At 34.0% G+C, this 20,767-nt stretch overlaps 2 protein-coding genes across 3 annotated transcripts; one reads left to right on the top strand and one right to left on the bottom strand.

Annotated features, from left to right (window-relative positions):
- The first annotated feature begins 1,227 nt into the window (after positions 1 to 1,227).
- Positions 1,228 to 18,080, top strand: LOC128217804 (monoglyceride lipase-like). Of its 2 annotated transcripts, XR_008258273.1 has the most exons (9): positions 1,228 to 1,344; positions 5,370 to 5,476; positions 5,816 to 5,952; positions 6,373 to 6,483; positions 11,124 to 11,213; positions 12,467 to 12,519; positions 13,526 to 13,688; positions 14,429 to 16,231; positions 16,518 to 18,080. XR_008258273.1 is itself a non-coding variant. In XM_052925199.1 (8 exons), the coding sequence occupies exons 1-8, from the start codon at positions 1,241 to 1,243 to the stop codon at positions 14,525 to 14,527; spliced, it is 864 nt and encodes a 287-aa protein (XP_052781159.1). In that variant the 5' UTR covers positions 1,228 to 1,240; the 3' UTR covers positions 14,528 to 18,080. The 2 variants fall into 2 exon arrangements, 1 of the variants encoding a protein (XP_052781159.1); XM_052925199.1 differs by having other exon boundaries at positions 14,429 to 18,080.
- LOC128217805 (uncharacterized) lies at positions 18,015 to 20,641 on the bottom strand. The gene is made up of 4 exons (XM_052925200.1): positions 20,071 to 20,641; positions 19,594 to 19,776; positions 19,234 to 19,343; positions 18,015 to 18,892 (listed from the first exon to the last, which is right to left on the bottom strand). Exons 1-4 carry the CDS (start codon positions 20,258 to 20,260, stop codon positions 18,758 to 18,760), a joined length of 618 nt encoding a protein of 205 aa, XP_052781160.1. The 5' UTR covers positions 20,261 to 20,641; the 3' UTR covers positions 18,015 to 18,757.
- Between the last annotated feature and the right edge of the window lie 126 nt (positions 20,642 to 20,767).

Below are 20,767 nucleotides of genomic sequence, written 5' to 3'. Positions count from 1 at the left end.
CATTTCAAACGTTTTACCTTAAAGTTATGGACCATTGCACCATGGACCACATGCAGTTTTAGATGATGAATTATTAACTGCGTTATGTAAATAAATGCACATAGAAACAGTTAATGATGTTGATTGTTTCTTCAATACTGGAGTTGATTTGCAAAAAAAATCACTAAAATCTCGTGTGGGGCTCATTAAGGGGTTATGCAGTGGATGAAATTGATAGATTAACCGAGACTTACCTTCGTTGAGGGGAAGTTGAAGGTTGATCGGAATTTCATCACTGCGAACCCCTTAAGAGCTCAACCGTTGTGACGAGAGGCGACGCAGCTACCGCAGCAAGGAATTTCAGGCTTTAGAGAAGGAAAGAGTTCGCTTGTCAAAATGTGGATTTCACTTCGATTTCCGATCTTTTTTCAAAATAGGTCTACAACTTTCTTATTTTTGGATCAATTTGAATAAAATTTGAAATATAAACACATTATAAAGCCTTTTCAATTATTTGTTCAACAAAAAAAAAAAATGTTAAAAATAAATGAGTTATGAGTGGATTTCACGTGTGAAAAAGTGGATTCCACTTGTCAAAATGTGGATTTCATTCCGATTTCCGAAAAATTGCTTCATTTCTTGATATATTTCAATAAAATTTGAAATCTAAACTCTTTATTAGGCACTTTCCAAAATGTATAGAAAAATAAAAATTACTAATTAATAAAACTGAGTTAGGAGTGGATTTCACTTCTCGAAAACTGGATTTCACCTCGATTTCCGATCTATTTTCGAAAAATTGCTCTAACTTCTTCATTTTTTGACCAATTTCAATAAAATTTGAAATATAAACCCTTCATGAGGCACTTTCTAATAATTATACAATAACAGAAAATTATTTATTAAAATTAATGAGTTATGAGTGGATTTCACTTATCGGAATCTGGATTTCACCTCGATTTCCGATCTATTTTTGGTAAAAAATGAAAAATTGATCTAACTTCTTTATTTTTTGACCAATTTCAATAAAATTTGAAATATAAACCCTTCATGAGGCACTTTCTAATATGTATACTAAAAAAATAATTATTAATTAAAATAATTGAGTTCTGAGTGGAATACACGTTTTGAGTGGATTTCACGTGAAATCCACTGGATTCCTGTATCACCCCGCACCGGAATATAACCACGATCAGGAATGATTAAACGCTCTGCAAAAGCGTTTGTTATGCACTGATGATTTTTAAAGTTGACAAACAAAATGGCAAGTAAACTCCCTGAAACTAAACTTCAAAACGAAAAAGGGCTGAAGCTCTACTGTAGATATTGGAATGAAGATGAACAACAAGAGAAAACCGACATAAAGTAAGTTTATGTTTTATGAGGATCAATTTTACGAATTAAATGTAACTTTTTTAACATTTGGATATTCATTTTGTTCCCTAAATGCCAAGGACTGATCCATACCAATGAAAATATATTCTTCAATTGTAACTCCACAATTCTTAAAAATTCACTGTTAAATAAAAACACGATAGCTAAACTTTAATTATTTTAGTCAATATCTTTCTCTTATTTCATTTAAGTATTAAATGCAGTATTAAATGATACACAAATAATGTGTCTATTCAGATCGACTTCTGTCAATATTGCATCGCCATTTTGGAACCATCTAGTTACCTTTACACTTAAGATACTTCGCGCTGGGATCTGTCATTCTTGGGTAGGAAAAAAACATGTGGGATATGGACACGTAGTGTCGCCAAATGAAATATCGCCAAAGACTGAAGCGGCTGTTTATATGGACGAGTACTTATTGCTATCTTGCCAACTGAAAATAAATCTTATCTTATTTAAACAGAGACAATGGTTAAAGAAAACTTATTAACATTTCAAAATTCATGGAGAACCCTTTACTACTATGACAATACAACAAATTGTTGATTCAAATAAAGGATTACATCATTTATTAAGCAATCAGTCCAGAAAGTTGTCACCCAAAAGTCTGAAAGAGACTAGCAACATCTATGCAACATATATATATATATATATATATATATATTAAATAAAAAATTACCACTAATATGGAACCAACTGAATTGCTAAGGCCACATCAAATTAATAACTTGTTCACCTATTTCTTCAGAAAAGCAAAAAAATATTTTTATTTTTTTATCACTTGCACCCGCACCATCTAAAAAAATTAGTTATTTTTTTTACGAGCGCTAATTTGTTTAGTAGAATATAACCTTTTCCCTTATAATCACGTTTTTCGATCGTAACAATTATCAAAACACCGGCTCAATTATGCAGCCGCTCTAAGAAGAGTCAATGAACTATATAGGCCCGGATACAAGCGTCTAGATGATCGAGACTAAATTGGCATTTCACTTCCTGATTCTTGAAAATTACGTCAACAAATGACAATTCTACAACCATTTAAAGTTTGATTAAATTTTGGACAAATGTGTTTGTTTTAATATGGCTTACGCTAAAAGTAAACGTATATATACTGGGCAAGAAGTGCTGAATTTTATCGTGAATGACAGTGATTATCCAAAGTTTGAATTTGGTTCGGACAAGTTTGACGGGAATTCGGATGACTGTTACAGTGAAAAGACAGTTTCCAACCGTTCTTCTGTACCTACTACACCTGTCCAGGTAAAAACTTCATGTTAAAATTTTTAACTTCTTTGTTGTTTTGCTGTTAATATAGCAAATATGATGTATTTTTTGTATTATTTGTTTCCTTCAAAAATAATTATACAGTACATTTAATGATTTATGCATGTTTGTTTTTATTTTGCTACAGATCAGAGTATAGTGTTTTTTTAATTCATATGCAATGCATGGACAGTAATAGAAAAATAAAGTTTGGCCAAGAAACGAGCACCATCTTTCTTGTGTCATCATCAAATTGTTTCAGTAATGCATACTACATTATACTACAATGAACATTTATGTATAAATTGCTTATCAAAATTTCAGATTCCTCCAACGCAGCGGATCATGAAATTCCTGTCCCGATGAGGCAACAAGGGCATGCTTGTGGTGGAGGCCTTGGTCGCCGATGAGTCAATGTTCGTGGACAGAAGGATGACGTTAAAAATTAACCTGACTGACATTTATATGTGCTTCAGGCAATCCCATGAGTTTTACCATTCACACAAAAACATCAAACAAGCCGGATTGTGTATATTTTGTAAATATTAGTCAAAAAGGATAAAAAAAATGGTGCCTGTCTGACTGTGTGATTGGAAAATGGTATTAATCACGCTTTGTATGGCGAATAAATGTTTGTAGATTTTTTTAGATGTTCATGTGTATATTTAAACTATATATATATATGAAAACATTCAAGTGTTAAATATTTATGCTGATTGGTTTTTGTCTATGAAAAAATATTGCATATTCTTGAAATATTTTTTTGCTATTTATGAAAACTGACACAACAGTATTTGCAGTACAAAAGAAGTAAAAGTGTCTTTTGTATTTATGTTTATGTTTTCTATTACTTGTCTAAATTTGAATAAGATATCTAAAAAAATTAAGGAAAATCTGCAAATTTAAAAAAGATTGGCATTAAATTCTGAGAAAGCCTAAAATCAAACTGACACTGGCTGGAATTTTCTGCATACATGCCATATCCCCCGGCGGGGGGAAAAATCCCCCGGAATTTCGATCCATCCCCCGGTCTCCTGGCGGGAGATAAAAATCCCCCGGAATTTAAAAAAAAAAAAAAATTACAACAGGCAATAATGACAAAGTGAAACCACAGTATGTGAGTGAAACTCTCCAAAAGGAAACTTTAACAACAAATGATCAATTAATTTGTAGTAATTATCAAAGGCAAAGAAATATTACTCTTTTGGAAGGAAGAAATTAATAATATTTATCTATTCTCTTATTGTCTGAAAGTCATCAAAGCTGATAGAATTAAGCAAAAAATTTTAAAAGACTTTGGAGGAAGGTAAATTTAATTTAATTGTCTCGAAAACATATTTTTCCAAAGACATACTTTGTTCTGCAAGTGCATTACAGTATGACATGACAGTGTATCATAAAAATATGATAAATTCATGACATAAAATAATTCTGTATAATGAAAAAGTTAAGAGGTTTTCAAAGCAAACTATATGTGAATACATTCTTTCATACTTGCGTCTAAAAATACTTTAAAATTTCGCCAACTTAGACCTGCTAAAAAAATCCCCCTGAATACAACCAAAATCCCCCTGAATTTTCAGTCTTTTGAACAAATCCCCCTGAATGGTCTCCAGAAAATATGGCATGTATGTTTCTGTGACATATTTTCAGCTGAAATGATATACAATAAGGTGTAGGTTTTTTGTAAATTCTCTTCCAGAACTTAGATGGCTACCAAGGCCAATCATGTAGTCAAAGCAAGAGTGATAGCTGTAGTTTATATTTGGCTGCAAATGCCTATATTCATTTTGTGAGTTATTTTTCAAGTCACCTTGTCTAGTCATTTCCATGGCATGAGATATGACAATGTATTTTAATAGAGAATTATTTTTAACCAAGTTTTCCTAAGGAAAAGTGGAAAACCTAGTCAATAGATTTGGATATGCCATGTGCAGGCAGGTGGCTGTGACCATTGGCGCTTGTGTCCAGGCTTTTACTTAGCCATGCATTGGGTATTTTGAAAAAACTTTTCAAAAAGGTTTAAAAAACTGGAAAACGGTGGTTTTGAGTTCTCTCATTTATGAAATAATTTAAAGAAATACATTTGCTTGATCTCAAATAGCATTTGTTTGATCTCAAAACTAATATTTGTATAGAATTATCTTTTAGTGTTATCATTCTTTCACTGGATGTTATCCTTGTACTGTTTACAATATCATTTTTTAGTTAATAAGTGAATAAAATGTGAGCAAAAGTGAGTTAAATCACGATATATATTTGTTCGCTCTTCGCTTACTCCTCTTTTTTGCTAAATGCAAAACAAATATTTTTATTATTATTTCGCTCGCTCGCCCCATTATTTTTTGGAAAAAATCCGATGAACAAGTTATCAATTTGGTGTGGCCTAATGAAGAAAAGTCAGATGTGACCAATTATTGGCCGTTGTTTTTACATGCATTCCATTTAACTGTCTGTATGAAAAAATCTTCAGAGAATCAGAGATGAAATATATGATGGAAATAACTTGTTAACAAACTCATGTTATGGTTTTCATAGCAAAAGGAGCTGTCTGCTACACTTTTATGTCTTTCATGTGTCATACAAGGCCATAACAAATAATATGATGTCAAAAGTGTATATTGTTGCCGACATAGAGCATGCTGTAAAAGTCAGAGGAATGCAACTGATGAGTTAGAATTGACAATATGATATTTTAAATTTTGTTCACATATATTCTTTTGCAGGGGCTTGGTGTTGATAGTTCATGGGTATTGTGAACACTGCCTCTTTTACACGGAACTTGCAGAGCTACTGAAGAAACAGGGGTTCTATGTGTTTTCACATGATCATGGTATGGAAGTTGTTGATTCAAATGTGTTCACTGTTTTTTTCATTGCGTTGTTTTAATATTCAATATGTTTTCATCTCATGAAGTAAAATATTACAGTAGTCATTTAAAATTATTTTTATCCTTTCTGGTAGCTTTTGTTTTGTTAGATATCTGATGTCATGTCCAATCTTTTGTTTATGTAGAAACTTGATTATGTTAACATTGGGATGAATATACATTTCTTCAAGGTTTTTTTTTTAATTTGAATGAAAATTTACCACTATTCATTTAATTTCTTAAATGTTAAGGTTAAATGGAAAAGTGTTTTGCTATAAGTTTCAGCCTGTGTTAACTTTTCAGTTGGACATGGCCAGAGTGATGGAGACCGAGCCCACATTCACAGCTTTGACGAGTATGTGCAGGACGTTTTGTTTCATGTGGACAAAGTAAAGCAAGAATTTCCAGGAAAGCCCACCTTTTTGCTCGGACATTCAATGGCAAGTATTATAAAGCGATGGTTCAGGGTGAGAGTTGTCTGGAATCATAGATGTCCGATTCCAGCCCAACAGTTCAAACCACAGCAGGGGCATGTTATTTTGGTCTGCCCAAAAGGATGCCAGTTCTGGCTTCTTTGGAATTTTCTCTTGGACACAGACTCAAGAGACTAAAACCGTCTCCACCACTTAGATAAAAAAGTTGCCCAAAAAATTATAAACTAAAGCAATCTGATTGGATTGGTTAAACCTTTTCATTGGTATTATCTCTTTCAGTGTTCTCTAATCTTATGCTCTGATTTGAACCTTTAAATCGGGTGACTTTTATCATTTCTTATAAAATAAGCTTGAATAAGTTCCAGCTTTTCTTTTGAAACAAGCCTATTCATAGGGCCATTAGATAATGTACAGTTACTGTTGCAGGGAGGCACAATCTCTGTGTTAACAGCGATGTCAAGGCCTGACTTCTTCAAGGGGGTAGTTCTCATAGCACCCCTTATTGTTCCAGATAAAAAGGCAGCTTCACCCTGGAAAGTAAGTTCACAGTTTTGATTACCAGTAGCATGTACTGTTAATCATTTAACATTTTTAGCTCACCTGAGCACGAAGTGCTCAAGGTAAGCTATTGTGATTGCCCTGTGTCTGTTGTCGTCCGTCGTCAACTATTTGACTGTTAACAATCTAGAGGTCACAATTTTGGCACAATCTTAATGAAACTTACCCTGTTCATAAACGAGTCTAATATTGGGTCATCTAGGGTTAAAAACTAGGTCACCAGGTCAAATTAAAGGAAAAGCTTGTTAACACTATAGAGGTCACATTTATGACTGTATCTTCAGGAAACTTGGTCAGAATGTTAATATTAGTGATCTCTAGGTCAAGTTCGAATCTGGGTCATGTGCGGTCAAAAACTAGGTCACCAGGTCAAATTGAAGGAAAAGCTTGTTAACACTCTAGAGGTCACATTTATGACTGTATCTTCATGAAAGTTGGCCAGAATGTTTATATTTATAATTTTTAAGTCAAGTTTAAATCTTGGTTATGTGAGATCAAAAACTAGGTCACCAGGTCAAATCATAGGAAAAGCTTGTTAGCACTCTAGAGGTCACATTTATGACTCTTTGTTCATGTGAAGTGGTCAGAATGTTTATATTAATAATTTCTAAGTCAAGTTTAAATCTGGGTCATGTGCGGTCAAAAACTAGGTCATTAGGTCAAATCATAGGAAAAGCTTGTTAGCACTCTAGAGGTCACATTTATAACTGTATGTTCATGAAACTGAGCCAGAAAGTTTATATTGTTTAGCTCTAGGCCAAGTTCGAATCTGGGTCATGTGCGGTCAAAAACTAGGTCACCAGGTCAAATTTAGGTAAAGCTTGTTAACACTCTAGAGGTCACATTTATAACTGTATCTTCATGAAAGTCAGTCAGAATGTTTATATTAATAATGTCTAAGTCAAGTTTGAATCTGGGACAAGTGAAACTAGGTCACCAGGTCAAATAATAGGAAAAGCATGTTAACACTTTAGAGGCCACATTTATGACCATATGTTCATGGAACTTAATCAGAATGTTATTGTTGATTATCTTTAGATAGAGTTTGAAACTGGGTAATCAGAGGTCAAAAACCAGGCCACTAGGTCAAATCATAGAAAAACTTTGTAAACACTGTAGAGGTTACATTCTCTCTTTGATCACCATAAAACTATGTCAGAATGTTTGTGTTTATGAAGTCTATGTCAAGTTTGAAACTGGGTATCCTGAGTTCAAAAATAAGGTCACAAGGTCAAATCATAGAAAACATTGTTAAAACACTATTGAGGCCATTTTTTCTACTTTATCTATATGAAACCTGGTCAGAATGTACTTATTACAGCAAGGTAAGGTTTGCAACTGGGTCATCCATGATATTAAAATAATCATCCATGATATTAAAAAAAAACTTGGTTACTAGGAAGGATCTGAGTAATATATTTTTTAATTCCAGCAGGTATAAATGTTTTGATTCCATACTTCTTGATTATATGCAGATGTATTGAAAATATACTCTGTAATTTAATAAAAAAAGTCCTTCCATGATGTAGTCAAAAGTATGTATAATAAGTTTTCAATGTTTCGTGCATTTTCATGTAGAACAAGTGTTTTAATCACACTCACTGCTAAAATACATTCTGAATTAAATGAAACAATTTTCATGTTTATACTCTAACCATAACAAAAACAGAAAATAAAAATGTACAAAAAAGACAAGTATGCATCCTGACATTTCAAATTCTCTTAAACTGTAATACCCTCAACTTAAATATTTAACATGTAGCATTGAAAACTAATCCTTAATTTGTTTTAATTAAGTCCCCTCTCGTTGCACTTTCCATCGCCCTGAAAAACACTTAATCCCTCCCCCTGTCACAATTGGCCTCACCCTGAAAACACTTATTTCACACTTGAATTGGATCAGGTGAGCGATACAGGGCCTTCAGGGCCTTCTTGTTTTTAGTTTGTCAAGGATTTTAATAGTAAAGTTGGTGTGTTTTTTTATTTGTTATGGCCTTTTGCTATCAAGTACATTAAAAACTGAATACCATTAGCATTTGCTTTGAAGTATTATTGTAGAAAGAAGAAGTTTAAAACGTTGGTGATAACTGGTGTATATTTGTTTAAGTTACCGGTAGCAAGTCTTAAATGTTTTTGTGAATTTAAAAGCAGTATCTCTGGCACTTTCTTTTTATTATACAGATTTTAGTTAGTCAGTGGTTAAATGGAATGACTTTTTTGAAAGAAATCCATAGTTCAATAAGGCCACTCCTTTTTTATTTTTTGGTTTACAAGAATTTTTGGGAAAAATGTCCACCGGGCGGTCGAAAAAAAAAGAAAAAAAAAAAGGAAAAAAGTCACAAAACATACTCTTAAAGGGTAAAAATCAGAGAACAACATAAAAACATTGAAAATTTATGTCATTTACATGACATTTTAAATTTTTAAACTGCTATTAATGCATGTTTTAATACACTCAGTTTCAAAGTTCTAATTAAACACACAGTTTAAATCTTACATACTGTGCATATAAAACATCAATGAAATTGACTATAAAACATGTTTACATGTATAAACTACACTTTTTATCAAAGATACATTGAATATCACTCAGCAAGACATAAATTGTTAAGCTTCAAGGGTATGTTAAAGCAAAAGTGAATGCAGAACACTAAACTGAACAATATTAAATTGAGAAAAAAGAGAATGCAATTTTACGCATTAAAATACAAAAAATTGCACTGCATTAAAACAATACATACTATTTTCTAAACATTGTTTCAGTTATTTCAATATTGGAAAATGCCAATAAAGTGAAATAATTACCAATTTTGTAAATAAGGAAGTAACATTTTATGAAGCCATTTGAGCTTTAACTTTGTGAAAGCAATTCCTGAAAAACTAAAAACCAAACTAGACCTAGATTTGAGTTTTAATAACCTTTACCATGGTGGGTCCTAGTTGTGTGTAACTCGATCCATGCTAAGTTCTGATATTTTCGGACCGGGATATTTACCATGGGATGTTCACCAAATCCATTTCAAATTCAAATCTTGCAGCAAATTACCACATCAGTACATTAAAATCACATAACAAAATAAGAAATCTAGCATGTGACTTAACTTTATGTACCAATGATAGTAACAGTGAAATCCATAATTATGTATCAGATATTTTATCTTCTTCCAACTCCGCCATTTTGTGTATACACGAGTTCACAGGGCATCCATACTTCATGCTTGTTTATTTTTCATTTTAAAGAGTATTCCTTGGTTACAACAACAAATCTCATTTATAGTGAAATATCAAGTTCATTAAAAATTGAAATGGACTTATTCAAAATAGTTTTCCGTGTTATTTTATCTAAATGTTTTGCACACAACTCATGACATTAGTATTAAAATGTCATTGAGACATGTGTTCAACTCTTTCATTGTTTTTACTCTACTATTAACCCAAACATGAATAAACATGTAATCTAGAATAAACACAAGCTTTACATTGACTCAATAACAAGTATTTCCAAACCATTTTGTGATTTCAAATCCATAAACACCATCGACCGAACTTGTGAACTAGGTCACCGGTGTCAACAATTTTACTTTCAATTTCACCACTCACACTTAGTGCACTGTTATTTGATATTTAACCAAAAAATGTTATAAAATGTTTTTCTCACAAATAATTTACAGATATTTGTGTCTACTAATTCGATGGCAGCCGCTGACAATTTTATTTTTTATCTATAAACAACAATATTTTCATGACCTAAATTGGCGGGGAATAACAACAATCACGTGACAGTTATTGTTTGTGTCGGCTGTTAAATTTGCCAATGTTTATTGCTATTGTTATTTTAACAACTCCTGCATATTTTAATTAATTTTTTCATACAAAGAATGACTGCTATCGTCAATTCCGCCATTGCCATCGGCGCTGCCATAACAGTTGAATGGCTCACATGCTATCACTACGCAAATACGGCCACGGAACAACAAACCAGTCGAGATCTACTGCATTCGTACTCTTATCTGTGCGTTTTTCTTTCGTTTCGCACCAAAATCAATACGGTCGGGAAAATAATGTTGAAAAAAATAGTGAAATTCATTTTTTATTTTTTTGTACTTTTCAGAAAATTAGACCCGCCAGTTTTGTAAACCAATTTATATAAAAGTAGTGGCCTAAAGGGCACTATGCTGTGTTGTGTGTTTTGTGCAAATGGCTAAGGACATGCTTAAATGCAGCTCTTAAATTTTGCGTTTACAAAAGTTGTCTGCTATCTATCTTTAGAAATATTCTACATTTTTAAAGCCTGGCCAAGCTGAATAAGTCAAGTCAGAATGTCCACGTCGTCTCACAGTTATGGCCCTTTAATCAACTTACTATTAAAGAATTTACAGTGTCTGATCTCATACATGTTCACCAGCCATTACCAAGCCAGGTTATCATGTTTTTGTGCAAATTATCTGGAGCAACTTTATTAACTAGCTGGAAAGTCCCAGTCACTCCAGAGTAATGGCCCTTAAAATGAAAATAAAAAACTACAGAGTTGACAGTGTCCATCATCTATCTTTGATGGATGCTCACCATTATTAGTATTTTATTAGTACTCAGTATTTTATAATTTGTTTACTTGACAGGTTGCAGCTGGAAAGATGGCAGCTAAAGTCTTGCCTCAGATGATTATAGCAAAGATTGACCCCAAAAATGTGACCAGAGAAGAAGAAAATGTAAGTGATTTAATGATTTGTATAATAATTCTTGAGAAAAACCTTGCATGAACATATTCACATAATACTGTAGATAGCTTATGATTGGTTAGGTTGAAGCTTTTGAGAATTGAACACAGCTGTTTGATATTGGCTATTTATTTTATACATTCTTTTGGTGCAAGAAATGATGTTTATGTACACAGAGAGCTGAGACATATATATTTATGTCTCCCCTATTCATGCTGTCAGAGGCATATTTTTTTTTGCCCTGGCCGTACGTCACACTCTGTTCCCTGTCAGTAACTATATACCGCTAAGAGCTGGGAACATCAGTACTTGGTATGCAGGTTGGTCATGACCAGTATGACCCTTACTGATTTTGAGATCAGTAGTTCAAAGGTCAAGGCCATAGTGACCTTGAGGTGAAAAATGATTTCCGCTCAATAACTGAAGATCTTTTGGGTCCAGGAACTTCATACTTGGTTTGCGAGTTGGTCATGAGTAGAAGATGGCCCCTTTTGATTTTGATATTAGTACGTTAAAGGTCAAGGTCGCTTTGAGCTTCAGGTAAAAAATAACAATCTGTTTGAAAAACTACCCCGTAAGTTGAAAAATGGTTTTCAGCTTAATAACTAAAGAATACTTGCACCCACGAATTCATTCCATGCCAGTTGGTCATGTCTAGGAAATGACCCCTATTAATTTTGAGATCAGTAAAACAAAACAATATTTCTTACAGCAATCTATCACTTTAATTCATAATATTCATAGGATCACAGATCTTACGCAGTAGATGTTCACTATTGGATATGGGTGAATAGGCCAAACCTCAAGGTCACTGATGGTTTGTCTCCAGTCAAAAAGTACAAATTTCATGCCCATCATTGATTATTTCTCAGCTAGGAACATACATGTATAATGGGGAAGACAAGTGCTTTTTAACAAAAATAATCTCTTGTTACATTTGCCTAGTCTTTTTTACACAGAAAACCTGACAGTGATATATCATATATTCTGCGACAGGTTATGACATCACTATTTCTATCAGTATTACAATCTAAGTGGATTAGCATGGCATCATCTAAGAAATGGTATACAATCATTACAATGATACAATTATCGGCTACTCTTTTATACAATTGAAGGTTTTTGACCTTTAACAGTTAACTCTGAGCTGTAGACGTTTTTACCAATATTAATCAGGATGAAGAATTATTTATACTGTAAGGATTAATCACAATTATGAATTTGTAAAATATATTTTACTTCAGGTGAAGAAATACATTGAAGATCCGTTAGTTTTTCATGGTGGAATAAAATGCAGGTTTGACATTTTGTAAAAGTTGCAACATTTTCTTGCAATGTAATCATGAACATAGTTAACATCAATCTTTTTATGAAAATTTTGTAGCATTACTTATAATACCACTATTCTTGCAATGTAATCATGAACATAGTTAACATCAATCTTTTTATGAAAATTTTGTAGCATTACTTATAATACCACTATTACTCAGCCTTGATGGATGATACATTGGCATTTAAAAGTTGTTATGACTCTAGTAAGTTAAAGGTATAAGAATCTCCATATAAAAAAACACACTGCAGCTGTAATATAATGTAACGGTAATGATGTGCCTGATCCAATGGTCATAATCTTGTTGGAACTGATCATATTATAGGGCTATCAGAAAAAGTAATAATAGAAATAATATAACTTACCCCACATCGAACCACTGGAAAAGTGGTATATCAAAGTTTTGTTGTCGTATTCCAACGTTTGTCCGTCCATCAATGATGGAAATACACACCAGGGGCCGTATTCAATAAGCATCTTGGTTAATATTTTCAACTTAGTGAGAATTTTCGTAACCTTTAACAATGATTATTTTAAATACCTGCTACTTTTTATCAGTTTATTCATATGCATATATTGTTTAGACCATTTTCGTGCTTATTTTCATATTTTTGTTGTACAAACATTGTTCGTTTTCTTAAAATTCAAATTAGAAAAATGGCAATTTTTCACTTAGTTGAAAAATATTACTAAGATGCTTATTGAATACGGCCCCAGCCCAATGGTAAAATTGTTATAATGCTAGCAAGAAAAATAGTTGTTTGTGATTTATATTGAGTTGCCTTTGTACAGTGCGTGTGTTTTCCATCTGAGAATGTAGAAATCCTAACTAGTACTTGATCTTCTGTTTTATTTTACATTGCTATTATAACCGGCTAAGTTTTTTTTATACTATATTCTTATATAACCAATGCAATGGTTGATTTTTTGTGTGTTTTTCAATGATTGATGGAAGTGTCTTTCCTCTACACAGGTGGGGTGTTGCTATGCTGGATGCCTTGATGAGGATCAAGTCAAGCTTCCCGGAGATACAATGGCCGTTTCTGATTCTACATGGCACCAAGGATGCTCTGTGTGAGCTGGAGGGCTCACAGCTGATGTATGATAAGGCTTCCAGCACGGATAAAAAGCTGAAGGTATTTGTGATTTGTAACAACAGGCTCTCAAAAGTTTCTTCTTTTCCTGCTTTTTTATTTAATGCTTCTATAGGACACTTCTATAGGACACTTTTATAGAGCCTATAACAAGTAAGTTTCTAAATGTGGGATCTGTGTTGAATTATATTGATAATTTGTTATTCTCTTGCAAATATATTTGCAAAATGTTGTAAGGGTGAGAGTGGTGTAGTGGTATAGAAGTCTGCCTATCACCAATTGGGTTGTGGGTTTGATCCCCACCATGGGTACCTTCTCATGGCCCCTCAAAGGGACCCAAGTACTGGTTTCTAACTAGGAAACTGACTCAAGAGTGATTCTATCGGCTGTAAGCAATTGTCACAATCAAGCTGAAAGAAGTTAGTATTTTTAAACTAAAAGTTCTAAGCTTTTGGCATGAGTGTTCATGTTTTTTTTAGTGGTGATCTTGCACTTGGTTGATAATAAATTATGCCTTTTTCTTGAGTTTAACACCCATTACATATATCATTTGTACCTTTAGTTGAAAAACAGTCAGAACTTCCTTTCTCAATGTTCTGATAATGTTGAACTTCTTTTGAATGCATTAGGTTTGGTAAGACATGTTGTGTAGTTGAGTTACATCGAATAGTGATTATCTCAAAAGTATTTCCTTATGTTCCAACCATTTCGAAATACGGGTAGCTGATTTTTGTCTCAATTGAATAAAACAAAATGAAAAAGGTTTTATTTTATTTTCAAAGATCTTCGACGGGGCTTATCATCAGCTACATAAGGAGTTGCCTGAAGTGAAGAATGAGACATTTGACCTGATATCTTCCTGGCTCAACTCCCACGCCTAGCAGAAGCCATTTTGACTGTCAACACAAGAAAGTTTATGATTGCTCTATCTTGCCAAACAAAGAGAAATCATGGAACAAAGTTTTACTGTTTAAAATGTAATTATGCAGTGTTTTAACAACGAATCAGGCAACCATTTATTGGTATTTTTTCTGGTGTACATGTACATTCCTTTGAATTCATTTAGATTATTCTTGATGTTTTTTTTTTGCTTGCACATTTAGTCTTCCCAACTTTTAATGGTGAAGAAATTTGAAATATCTAATATTTCTGTGTTCCATGTATATTCATGATCATAATAATCAAAATTAATGTATGTAGATAGTGTAAGACATAATGTTGATAATTATGTTCAATCAGGTTTGTATTTTCGAATCATATACCTGTATTATGTGATTTAGTTGAAACTGCTCAGGACTTTAACATTCCATGGAACATGGTTCTGTTCTTCATTATACCCCCCAAAACAAAGTTTGGGGGGGGTATACTGGAATCGGGTTGTCCGTCTGTCCGTCTGTCTGTCCGTCTGTCCGTCCGTTTTTTTTTTTGTCCGGGATTCATCTTTGTCGTTATTGAACAAATCTTTTTCAAACTTTCAGATATTAATGGCCATGATGTAAACTTGCGCCTCTGTGAAATTGGTACGGGTCACATGACCCTGACCAGAGTTATCTCCCCTTGATGTGTTAAAGTAGGCAAAATAAGCCCTGTCCGGGATTCATCTTTGTTTTTATTCAACAAATCTTTATCAAACTTTCAGAAATTAATGGCCATGTTGTAAACTTTCGCCTCTGTGAATTTGGTACAGGTCACATGACCCTGACTGGAGTTATCTCCCCTTGATGTGTTAAAGTAGGCAAAATAAGCCCTGTCTGGGATTCATCTTTGTTATTATTCAACAAATCTTTATCAAACTTTCAGAAATTAATGGCCATTAATGACTGGAGTTATCTCCCCTTGTAGGCAAAATTAGCTTTGTCCGGCCTAACTCCAGGGCAAACAACCTAGACATGGAGGGGTGGGGGGTATTCGTTAGCCTATGGCTTACAGTTCTAGTTGTTCCAAGAAATATATTTGATTAAAGGGTTTGTAATTGCGCACAATGCAATAATTTTTTTTTTTTTAGATGAGTTTTTTTTCTTAAATGTGATCTGATATAGTTTTGTAAATTTTAATTACACTTGTAAGAATATACATAAGAACTTCCATTTTTTGTGAAATAAGTTCAATTGTTTCCAAAAATACATGTATAAACTCCAAAAATTTCGATTTTTATTATTTTCTATTTTTTATTAAGTATGCTGCAGTTTCGTAAGTAAAATAAATCACTATTTACATAAGTGCACATATATTAAATTTGATTTTTGTAAACTTGCACCTCATTTTATTAACAATGCTCTAGACATATCAGTTTCAGTAATAGGAAAACATTACTCTCAGCTCAAGTCATACTTGTATATATTCATATTTGACTATTAAGTTGACATTCTGGATAAGGCCATTTTTAAGAGTTATGAGAGAAAAAATAGGGTAACATTCAGATTTCGCATGGTTTGAATGATAAATGCTAACATGTTGCCATTGTGGCAGGCTGTATTTTGTTCTTGACTGGATCACTTGCAACATCATCTGTTCACTTTAATAATTATACAATTAAAAGATTTCCTTCCGTAGTCCTAAGGTTTTAGCTAGAGAGTAATAGACAGGTGCTACACCCTGCCCTTCCTCCACTCTCACCGGACTCTTCAATAGACAGGTGCTACACCCTGCCCTTCCTGCCCTCTCCCCGCGTGCTACACCCTGCCCTTCCTCCCCTCTCCCCGCGTCCTACACCCTGCCCTTCCTCCCCTCTCCCCGCGTGCTACACCCTGCCCTTTCTCCCCTCTCCCCGCGTGCTACACCCTGCCCTTCATCCCCTCTCCCCAGACCCTTCAATTGACAGGTGCTACACCCTGCCCTTCCTCCCACCTCCCCGGACCCTTCAAAAGACAGGTGCTACACCCTGCCCTTCCTCCCCTCTCCCCGGACCCTTCAATAGACCGGTGCTACACCCTGCCCTTCCTCCCCTCTCCCCGGACCCTTCTTAGAATTAAGTTCTTTATATAATCCAATAGTTTCCCTTTTCTGTTGAGAAGCTTATTATATGATTAATACATACCAGCTTAAACATGTATCTGTCAAAACTTAAACTTCATCAATTAAACACAATCATTTCTATCATTTTTTGTCAAATGTACAATATTTAGGTTATCCACAGCCCAACACAATGTACCCTTTTGAACCTAAGCACCCTTTCCCATTTTAACTATACCCTGCCCTTTTTAAAACCTGGCTAAAACCCTATAGGTCCATTTGCCATAACGTAAACTTATGTTATGTTTAGCAGGTAGTCTAAAGTCAACGCAAATTTTAATGTTTTAGTATCATGTGTTTTAATCTTACTTGAAAATATGACCAGCTTTTTTAAAGATAGTTAATCATGGAGTGTTTTAGAAATTTTATCTGTGATAAAAATGTTCAATTTTAGTATTACTGTTTACTGTTGATTAAATTTATTCATTAAGCATTGAAGATGATTTTATGCTTCCAAAAAGATGGAAAACTTCCCCATGGGTAGGAGGTGGTGTGATGGGACCTTTTTCAGTCCGGTTGTAGTTTTTTGAAGTCAGGTTAACTTACATTAATATGTAACCTTTTCTAAATAGAGGACGTAAAAATCCAAGTTAAATCCTTATCTTCCAATAAATTGCCTCATTCTTTGATTTGGAAGTGATTATTTCACATGAAGACTGTGTTACACTATATGTCGACAGAGTTACGTTGTATTCTATTTTGTTAGAAATACACCATTAATTTACTAAACTGTATTTTTACATTTACATTCCTTTAAATATTCTTCCAATGTATTCAGTTCAGGGATCAGTAACTTCAACCATTCATCACATATCATAAAACCTTGGTGAGAAACAAATTGTAATAATGTTATGGCATTATATAGAGTGACTTGCTCTACCAAGTATGTTCAAATATTTGCTTTTTAAGCAGGATAATAATTAAGGGCATATAGAATATTTAGTTTAATAATGGCAAATTCATTTGTGTTCATTCTTACGGTTTTTATTATCTCACAGAACTGAAAGAACTTGTATCATTATATGCCTTTGGTATTTGTGTAAAGTTCTTACACTGATATATATATATGTTTATATATCTTAACTACATATCATTTCTACTCAATCGGTGTGATATATCTATTATATATAACTTTATTAACAAAAATATTTTTTTAATTATATTTTTATTTGTTTATTTAATTTTATTTGTTTTAAACATGATATTTTAAGCGATTTTATGTGTTTAATTCGGTAGTTGTATGTTTGGGCAGCTCTGTTGCCAGTGATGGCAGTTGATGTACCTTGTAGAACCTTTGTTAATCATGTGATATTTTGTATTCATTTACACTGATAATAGTGAATTTGTGAGATATGGTTTTACTTTTGTAATATTATTTACATAAACATATTGTATATAGGTAATAAACAACATATCATTTAAGTGCGTCAATCATATTTCAATCGTATTGAACGTATGTAATTTAGCATGACAATTTACCCACAATTTACACAGTCTGTAAAGTCAAGTGGGCTTTCTAATACGCTCAATTTCATCCACTTTCTGAAATGTTATTTGGTTTATAACTCATCCCTTCACCCAACCCATTACATGCATTCGAAGAATCACCTGTTCTGTAAATGTGTGGGCCAGCATTGTTGAGCCAGCTGAAGGTGAACTCGACTTTTATGCACAGTTCACATTTATAAGACGGGGTTGCGTGCAATGGCCTTAGGCCCGTGATGTAACTCCATGTCACACTTAGAGGTCAATAGTCAAACTAACTGTAAATATTTTAGTCTTTCGAGACTAAACTTGGTCATGCATAGGCGGATTTTAAACACCTTCATGTACGGGCGATTGAAAAACCCACGTCTGAGGTCAAGATCGCCCTGAGGGGTCACTAGGGAAAACCGCTTGTAGCGCATGTTATTTGCCGACCCTTTCATTTAATTTAAAACTATATATTTCACACTGATTATGGACTGGCTATGCCTTCACAAAGCCCACAATATGTCTGACTATTTACATAAATTATGTAACACGAACAAGTTTAACTCCGGAGAAACTGACGTGAATTATAATATGTACGAATGTAATACTGCTCCTCCAAACCTTCTTCAAATATATGAAAGGTTATCTATGTCTGGATCTCTTCTGACTGCTGGTCCACGATATATTCCGAACAGAAACACGCCAAATATATACCCTGCATGTCGATCCTTCCACAGAGTGTCGCAAGCAAATATGCATATCTGAAACAGAGTGTACTTGTTTTGCTAGCAAAGGCAATTTGATATTACTTTATCGAACTTTAAGTAATTGATTGTTAACCATTAATAAAAATGCTGCATCAGTTAGACTGATAAATGCCCACCTTTCTTCTAAAAGGTCGTGGGTCTCCTTGGTCTCGAGTTCATTCGGGCGACACTCAAAATATAAAGCAGAGGGGAGGGGGCGCTTCATCATGGACCCATTTAAACATTGCAATACTACCGGTTCTTTGAAGGATAAAGGATACAGACTCGAGCGTGATTCGCCAATATATCAGCGTTCCCAATCGAGCTCAAACAAGTATAATCCAACCATTCCTCACCATGAGCCACATATGTAGCGAGGAGTAGAGACACCCGTACCAGCTTATACCCAAGGTCTCCATCGGTATTACTGCCCCGAACCTTATACAACCAGACAGACTTATGGTGCCTGAAAGAAAAAAGGTGGTATTTAAAGTACCTGACAATGTCTCCAAACGTGCTCTTTCGAGTTTGTCAAATAGTGTAACATATCAGACTATACCAGTTAAGGTCGTGCCATGGAACCGCCTCTGTCACCTGTTCAATACCATGCAAGATTTATTTAGTTTGTAATTATTGTTCCTAGGATTTGTGATTGCAAAAGTATCATAACACGTCATTTTAATAATTTAAATATAATTTTATGTAATTAATCTTACATGCAAGAATGTAACATATAATGCCGCCATAGAAGAGCCGCCTGTTGACCCGGAAGCATCGTGCATCCATGTCCCGGGGTTTAAAAGGATGGTGGCACAGCACGGCTATAAAGCCGGAAGTGAAGGGAACCAACAGCAGCCCGAGCGCCGTGCTCACCAGTATGAGTGTGGCAACGTCACGCACTAGAAAGAGTGTACTGTATATATGAGACATGTTTTAATAAAAATTGGGACTTGAAATCTATTTTTTGTCTGGTACTCTGCGTACTGATATTCCATATCGATAACGATAATGTTATAATTAGACAGTTTTTGTATAATCTAATTTCATAAATATATTTGCAATGGTAGTATCAGTAAAGTATCAATTTAAGGTTAAAGTGCTCAGTGGTGTTGTGCCGACCAACTGGGGTGAGGCACACGCGTACCCGCTAGATCTGCAACTGCCGAGCGGCCTCGACAAAAACACTCCCTTACCGCCATGTCCATATTCTGGCTTCTGTGTGGACTGATGTCTCAACATTCTCTGTCCCAGAAGTCCGTAGTTGTAGGACTCCTCGACAAACCATCCTGTGCCAACAAAGGAACTTAACAAAGTTGTGAAAGGAAATGTCACCAACAGAAAATAATAAAAATGCAGCTTGATTCGCCCAGTACAAATAGCCATCAGTGATGAATTGTTTCAAAATAAAACAGAAATAAAATTATGCTGTTCCCTTTTCCTTATTCCTATTTCACTTCTACCCTAGATCTTTTAAATATCATGTAAAGCTTTCATAAACTTAACAAGCAAATACCAAATGATATTCTACTTTCGTTTCATATGGGATTTTCCGTTTTTTGGATATAATATAAGTACGTGTTCTATACATGTCTGGGCTTACATTTAAAAGCCATTTAGGATCATATTACAAATATTTAACAAATAGGTCAAACATTTTGCTGTTTTATGTTTAAATGTGTATTCCATGGAAAATAATTTCGGTATCACAATTAAGTCAGTCCTAAAACAGAATGTTTACCAATTAAAACATGATCATGAATTGATTGCAAAACCTTTTGTACAGGGCGTTTCTCACACGTTTATTTTCGGTTGCGTGTGTTGAATAATATGGCTGTTTCGGTAAAACGTTTACATCTGATTCTCTCAATGGTGGAAATAGAGGGGAACTGT

This window comes from Mya arenaria, chromosome 14 (assembly GCF_026914265.1).
Source record: "Mya arenaria isolate MELC-2E11 chromosome 14, ASM2691426v1".
Lineage (NCBI taxonomy): Eukaryota > Metazoa > Mollusca > Bivalvia > Myida > Myidae > Mya > Mya arenaria.
The sequence above is the reverse complement of the archived record's forward strand: the minus strand, read 5'-3'. Positions and strand labels throughout refer to the sequence as shown.

Bases quoted from the DNA above. Each gene is read 5' to 3' on its own strand.
- LOC128217805 (XM_052925200.1), bottom strand. From the start codon at position 20,260: ATGGCTATTTGTACTGGGCGAATCAAGCTGCATTTTTATTATTTTCTG. The intron at 19,777-20,070 runs GTAAGGGAGTGT...CACTCTTTCTAG, and splicing joins GCCAGAATATGGACATGGCG to TGCGTGACGTTGCCACACTC. The intron at 18,893-19,233 runs GTGAGGAATGGT...ACTCTGTTTCAG, and splicing joins CGCTACATATGTGGCTCATG to ATATGCATATTTGCTTGCGA.
- LOC128217804 (XM_052925199.1), top strand. From the start codon at position 1,241: ATGGCAAGTAAACTCCCTGAAACTAAACTTCAAAACGAAAAAGGGCTG. The intron at 1,345-5,369 runs GTAAGTTTATGT...ATTCTTTTGCAG, and splicing joins CAAGAGAAAACCGACATAAA to GGGCTTGGTGTTGATAGTTC. The intron at 5,953-6,372 runs GCAAGTATTATA...TTACTGTTGCAG, and splicing joins TTTTGCTCGGACATTCAATG to GGAGGCACAATCTCTGTGTT.